This window comes from Crocodylus porosus, unplaced genomic scaffold (genome assembly GCF_001723895.1).
Source record: "Crocodylus porosus isolate Cpor-Errol unplaced genomic scaffold, CroPor_comp1, whole genome shotgun sequence".
NCBI classification, from domain to species: domain Eukaryota; kingdom Metazoa; phylum Chordata; order Crocodylia; family Crocodylidae; genus Crocodylus; species Crocodylus porosus.
The window spans coordinates 17954736-17961616 of record NW_017728921.1 but is presented as its reverse complement, the minus strand read 5'-3'; the positions used below and the strand labels follow the sequence as shown (position 1 = coordinate 17961616).

Sequence of the window (6881 nt, the reverse complement as noted above, 5' to 3'; positions counted from 1 at the left end):
AGGGGAGCACTGGTGATGTTGGTGGGAAGTAGCTTCTTTATGTATTGGTTTTCTTAGTGTATTTTGTATTGTCCAGTGACTTGAATGAGCATCTGTGAGGAAAGGCTTTAAATGCCTTGAATTTTGTGTGCAATTAATGTGTTTTGTTGCAGTGAAAAATGTATGTTACGCACAAATTGTTACTGAAAATACATGCCGCTTTCTTGTAGGGATGAACCTCCGGACCCAGAACAAGGATACTGTCGAAGATGCTGTTTCCACTTCTCCAGATCCAAGTAAGTGAGGGAGGTTTTGGGAAGAGCTCTGCGAAGTGAAAGGCAAGGTGATTGGTACGCCTGCCGTAGCACTGGGGGTTGGTAGGCCAGTAGATGAGGAGTGTACTGAGTATGTGGCAACAGTCAGGTTTGTTAGGCATTCGTCTGGTTGGCCATACTGCCCTAATGTCCTGTGGCTTTACTGCTCCAGCCTAAGCAATCAATCTCCACGTCATTTCCTGAATTCCTTCTCTGCCAGATATTTTCATATAAAAAGCTGAGGGAGCTATGGGCCTTTCTGTCTGCCTCTGAATTTAAAAGTCTTGTTTGATAGCAGCTGGCACTCCAGTGAAAGTAGAAGGAAGGCAATCTGTTTATATCTCTGATGCCATTATTAAAGTCTACCTCTTTCAGAAGCGAGTGTATCTCTGCTTCAGAGAACACTTCTTTGCAGCAGTCTGTCTGGTATCACTTCTTTGCAGCTATATATTTTCTCCTCATAACTGCTGAAATAATACATATGTGGTAAAGTAAAACAGCATTATTGCTGTGATAGCTCTGTAACAATGAATTAATGACTGGTAGTTGGCCAGAAGGCTGTAGTGCAGCTTGATTCAAGGAGCCCTGGAAACAGCCCTGTAATCCACTAATGACTGAAGTAATTTATTTGATTTTAAGTCTGTTTTTTAGCTCTCCAGAATATTAACAGTTATAAATGCAGCTTTTGGTGGGGAGAAACACTTTCCAAGATATTTTTTTTTCTTTCTTTTACCTCTTGGGTCTGTCTCCTATTTTTGTAGCTCCAGAAATACTCTCTTGCTGTTGTATGCTACCTATCAGAAACAGGCTGCTCTGTCATTCTTCTCTCCTGCCCCTGTATTCACAGCCCCTCTTGCAGTCATCCAGGAGGAAGAGCTGGTCTGATTCCCTTGCCCAGACTTGGAATGTTGATTTTTTTTTTTTTTCCCCCCGCCTTTAATATGTTTAATAATGTGTAATTGCACCTGACTTGCAGTAACCTCAGCAGCACAGCTTTATATCAGCTCTAGCTTTCAATCAACAGACAATTAAATGTATTAACTTTGAATCCTATTTGCATGATGGGATTGAATTAGCATGTGCACACTGTATTTGTTTAACAAACTCTGTCTTTCTCTCTCCCCTCCCTCCCCCTTTCCCTCTTATTTCCCCCCCCCCGTGGTGACTCTTATCCTACTCTATGCTTATTTTTCATCCTTCCCAACTCTCCTCTGCCTTTCACACCACTCACCCTTCATTTCTCCTCCTTTCTGCTCCTAATTTTTCATGGGTGACTACACATGCCCCCATTGTCTTTCCCTCCTTGTGATGCAACGAGGCAGTTCTGACGCTGTCTGCTCCCCCCGTAGTGCCAGGCTTCTGTTGTACAGTTGGGGTGGACTGGAAATCTCTTACTACTCCGGCATGCCTCCCTCTTACCACGGACTACTTCCCGGACCGCCAGAGTTTGCAGAATGACTACACTGAGGGCTGCTATGATCTGCTCCCAGAAGCTGACATTGACAGGTTTGGCCAGCACTTCCTCTGTAGAGTATCTTGCACTCTATCGGGGTAGATCTAATGGAAGATGAAAGCTTTGTGAGCTTCATACACTAGTTAGCTGAGTTGCCAGTGGAATGTACGTTTCTCTTCTGGGTTGAGTGTTAGACCTTATTCAGTGTTCACTTCTGACAGTTCTGCTTCCTAAAGCTGTGCATCTTCTTTCTAGCAACTCTTTAAACTTTTCAAAAGCTGGAGCAACAAAACAGGTATTAGCTCTTCCTGTGTTAAGGAGGACTGAAAATTTTTGCAGGGTGAGACAAAAATCATACAGAGCGGGTGCTAAGGAAGTGTAATAAACAGTAGAATACAAGTAAAATGTCTTAGAAGAAACAGCTGTCTGTGTATAAAGCTGGGTGGTAAGATTCAGGAGGAAAAAAAGGAGTATGCACTGGTAGTTTTAGTGCACACTTAATGGTTTGAATTCTTCTATGATCTGCTACTGATTGATGGTTGATGAATTGGTCTGAGATAGAGGTCTTTCCCCACTTCTAGATTTTTGAATTCTACCGAACATTTGCAAACTTGTGAGATCCTCTGGAAAATGCTATGGAAATGTCTCTTGTTAATATATGTGCTAACTTGTGCAAGAGCTGAGACTACTTTAACTACTAGTGTTGTAAACAAGCTTTTATTGTGGTCAGAATGAGTCTTACTATCTTCAAAACTCTTAAGATGTCCTAGTCAATGTTGACAGACAGTTGGGTCACAGCTACCTTCAGAACACATCTGTGTCAGCAATAGGCATGCAGCTCCCTTATGTCCTGATTCTGCAGCTGGATCTGTGCAGGCTCAAGGTGCTATATGCACAGTTTCCATAGAAATGGGGTTCAGCTGGGAAAAACAGAGCCAAGAGCAGGCATGGGGTGAGCATCCTTGCTCTGACATGTCTCCTGATTAACCTTTGTGCCCAGGAGGGATGAGGAAGGAGTGCAGATGACAGCCCAGCAGGTATTCGAGGAGTTCATTTGCCAGCGTCTCATGCAAGGATATCAAATTATTGTGCAGCCCAAACCACAGAAACCAACTACCACTGTACCACCCCCTCTCAGCAGCAGCCCCCTCTATAGCCGAGGTGAGTCACAGCTTCTCTTTTGCAGCTTCTGTTTTCCGTAAGTTCTCTCTTGTTCTTTTCTTCAGTTTGGCATATGCTTTGCCTTGTGTGATTGGTGCCTCAGAGGAAATGACTCAGAAATGAGGTGGCACAAACAGCAACACCATACAGGCAATACAGACCCAGCTCTTTTTGTACTGGATGGGCTTGGGATTGTGAATATGAGGCAGATTGTCCTGGGGGACAGTTCTGAACTGTGTTTGAAAGCCCTGGGCTCACTTGGATTTATTCCACACTGGGATAAGTTTTTAAAATTAACCTTACTGCAATTTATCTCTAGAATCTTTTTCCCATATTTTTAAATGTCTGTATCTGATTTACACTGGGGAGGGTAAACTATGTTAGCTTTGAACTATTTGAAAACCTTGGTTGAGGTAACCCAGTTTAATCCCCAAAGGAGTTAGCTCCAGGTGATTCAGAGTGAGCCATATATAAAGCTAAGTGGTAAGATTCAGGAGGAGAAAAAGGGTATGGACTGTTCGTTTAGCAAACATGTTGCCAACATGAGAATCATAGTCTTAGTATGGTCTAAGTAGGGTAGTGGCTTTAAAGGCGCATAACTATGACTAACTATGGTAGTGGCTTTAAAGGCGCATAACACTATGAAGTTGATTAAATACAGCCAACACTGAGCATGACCATAATACACATTGTCCACATTGGGCAAACCACCTAAATAAGACATATGATAGTGCCTAGTAAGTGCAGTCCTCACTGCTGACTCCTTTTTCAAGTCATGGAAAACTACTGCATTGGATACATTTTGACTTTCCTTTTTATTCCTACAGTTGAGCTGGACCCCTTTCCCCCATTTCCAATTATTTCTGTTTTTTCACTAGCCTTAAATGCCTGGAAAACATTACAAAACAGGGCCTAAACAGTTCACCCCAAATCCTTCAGTTGCCCTCTCTTTCAGCATCTCACACATGACTAGCATGGACCCGTCCTCCATGAAGTAGAGCTGGGGCAGGTTGCTCTACACCTCATCTATGTATACGTTTTTGGAGCATCCCAGAATTCATGATGAGAACACCAGGTTTCTGTCATGAATGGTGGGCTAATTAGCACATGGATCTTTTGTGAGGGTATATGGAGTACATGTACTGAGCAGTGCCCAGCCATGGTGGGGGTCACCATGGCTTGAAATGTTGATTCTGGTGGGGCCCAACCCAATGAGCTATATGGTAAATCGTGAGCCTTTGGCTTTGGACAAATATTGCACATAGTAGGAGAACCACCTGGGAGCAAGGATGGAGGAGGGCCTTATAACCCTTCTGTCCAAGAAGGGGGAAAGGTGGGACCTGAGAAACTGGTATCTGATAACACTCCTGAACCTTGACTACAAACTAATGGCCGAAGTCTTATCCAAGCACTTTGTCTGGATTAGATTCTCCCTAGAAGTGGTGCACCTACTCTGGATAGTTCAAGAAATGCCTGGATGCTCACCTTGCTGGGGTTATCTGACCCCAGCTGACTTTCCTGCTGTTTGGACAGGGGGCTAGACCCGATGATCTCATGAGGTCCCTTTCAGCCCTAATGTCTATGAAATCTATGGGAGTCTATTATAGGTGCAGTGAGCCACAAGAACCAGCTGGGGCGACAGATTCACAAAGCCCTGATGCAGCTGTGAGGCGCTTCAGTACCAATGGAAGAGAGGACAGAACATTACCATGCTGAACCTTGACTTGAAGAAGGCCTACAACCAGGTGTATCCCATCATCTCCTAATGGACATGTTGAAAGAGATGGGAGTCCCCACAACCTTTATCTCCTGGATAAAAGCCCTGTACACCAACATGAGTAGCAAGGTACTGGTAAACAGGTCCCTAACAGCCCCAATTGTGGTGGAGTTAGGCATCAGGCAGGGCTGTCCACTGTCCCTGATCCTGTTTATCTGTGCAATGGAATCACTGGCACAGTGGCTCAGGCAGGAACCCAGGATCAGCGGCGTGAAGTTCCCAGGCGTAATGGGAAAGAGATGAAAATCCTTGTTTACATGGATGATCTTAACATCGTATGCAGGGACAAGGGCTCGGTGGAAAGAGTGCTCCAACACACTGAGATATACAGAGCAGCAGCAGGGGTCAAGCTCAATGTGAGCAAAAGCACCTACCTAGTCCTGGGTGAACTCAGGAATTTGTCAGCCCTGGGCGTTTCCATCTCTTGCGAGGAGGTATAGGTCCTCGGGGTGGAATTTGACCCAGAACTGATGGGACAGATGTCCTGGGAAAAGATGGAGGCCAAGGCCAAACAGACTGGGGCTATGGTAGATGCACTGCCTGTCAATAGCGGCATGCATGACGGTGATGAAGGCAATGCAACTGCTGATGCTTGTATACACCGCCTTAGTCTTCCTTTCTTAGAGGAAGTCGTCCAAAGAGCTATATATGTTTTCTTTTGGAACTCCACATGGGAGAAAGTGGCGAGGAGCAAGCTGTGCAAAGTGAAACGGTCCACATGCAAAGAAATGCCAGATGTCCTACTGTTCCTCTGGGCCAGGTACATGAGCCAGGTATGCAAACTGGCAACGGGAAAGTCCACTTTGTGAAGTACTTTTTGGGACAGCTGTTGTGACAACGGCAGGTGTACATGACAGCCAGCAGGAGCCCATGGGCCATGGTGTACCCATGGTTCCACAAAGTCTTGAAACACTTCCAGGAAAAATACAAACTGTGCCGCATGGCCCTAGCAACTCTAGTGAACCACCACAAGATACAGGAGGTGTTAGGGCAAGAGACATATCGCAGGTGGACTTATACGTGGTGACAGCTGCCAGGCCATGTGGGAGCGAATTTTCCATAAGGACCTGCAGAAGGAGCACAGAGACTTGAACTGGCAGGCAGCCCACTGGGCACTCTCCATGCAGGCGCAGAAAAACAACCCAGAGCACAGAGGTCCATCCAACTGCCCAAGACAATTCTGCCTGTGGGAGGTGGAAACAATAAACCACCTCTTCTGGGACTACCCATATGCCAGAGAGGTGTGGAAGAAAGTACACACACTCCTGGTGGTGTGACAGATTTCAGAATCCCGACGAAAAAGCAAGGGGCCCCAACAACCCACTTCAGCCAATTCATCTCTTGCTTTAGGTATGCCCAGGAACCTGCTCATAAACAGGCACTCAGACCCCACAGTTAAGGACTATATTAAAATGGGACTGAGTGAAATGTACTGGTACTACTTCAAGGGTGGGCAAAATACAGCTTGCAGGCCAGATCTGGCCCGCAGCGCTCCCCGATGAATTGCACCCTGCCTAGCCCTTCCACCCACAAAGGTGGGAGCAAGGTGTATATTTACAACCCTCCAACATAACCTGTTGGGCCTTGCTCCCACCCTTGTGGGTGGAAGGGCTCTGCCCAGCCAGCAGTCCGGGTGGGGCTTCTGCTGCAGCTAGAACCTGCTCACTTGGAGCAGCAGGTAGGGAAGTGGCAGGGCTGTGGGGGGTAGAGTTGCAGTTGTTTGGAAGCAGAAGCACAGTGCAGAGCTGGGCAGGGTGTCGGGGGGGATTTCAGGACCCCCCCACACACTCCCCCCATGACTTGCAGCCCCAGCAGCAGTAGCAGGTGTGGAGGTCAGGGTGCTTGTGCCCAGTGCAGGTGCCTGGTGGGGCGTGGCTCTGGCCAGCGCTGTGGAGAGGGAGGGAGCGAAGCCTGCCCTATTGCCAGGGCTCCATGCTGTGTGCCCACAGCTCCAACACTCATAGCAGAGGGAGCCCCGCTCCCTGCTTCTCTGTGGAGTTCAGCACTGGGCTTCCCTGCTGCGAGTGTGGAGCTGCAGGTATGCGGTGTGGAGCCCCGGCAATAGGGCAGGCTCTGCTCCCTCTCCCTGCACAGTGCTGGCTGGAGCCACACTTGTGATGGGCATGAGCAGCCTGACCTCCCTGCCTGCTGCTGCTGCCAGCAGCTGGGGCTGCATACCTGGGGGGAGCATGTCGGG

At 47.3% G+C, this 6881-nt stretch overlaps 1 protein-coding gene across 10 annotated transcripts in view; it reads left to right on the top strand.

Moving 5' to 3' along the window:
• The window catches only part of DEPDC5 (DEP domain containing 5), a 75425-nt gene that overhangs the window by 37393 nt on the left and 31151 nt on the right, over nt 1-6881 (top strand). For 6 of the 10 annotated variants that reach the window (XM_019539179.1, XM_019539171.1, XM_019539176.1 and 3 more), the window contains exons 25-27: nt 210-275; nt 1616-1799; nt 2747-2907. In XM_019539179.1, coding sequence (XP_019394724.1) covers nt 210-275; nt 1616-1799; nt 2747-2907 — 411 coding nt within the window. The remainder of the gene's footprint in view (nt 1-209; nt 276-1615; nt 1800-2746; nt 2908-6881) is intronic. The other 4 variants (XM_019539178.1, XM_019539174.1, XM_019539177.1 and 1 more) reach the window with 1 other exon arrangement.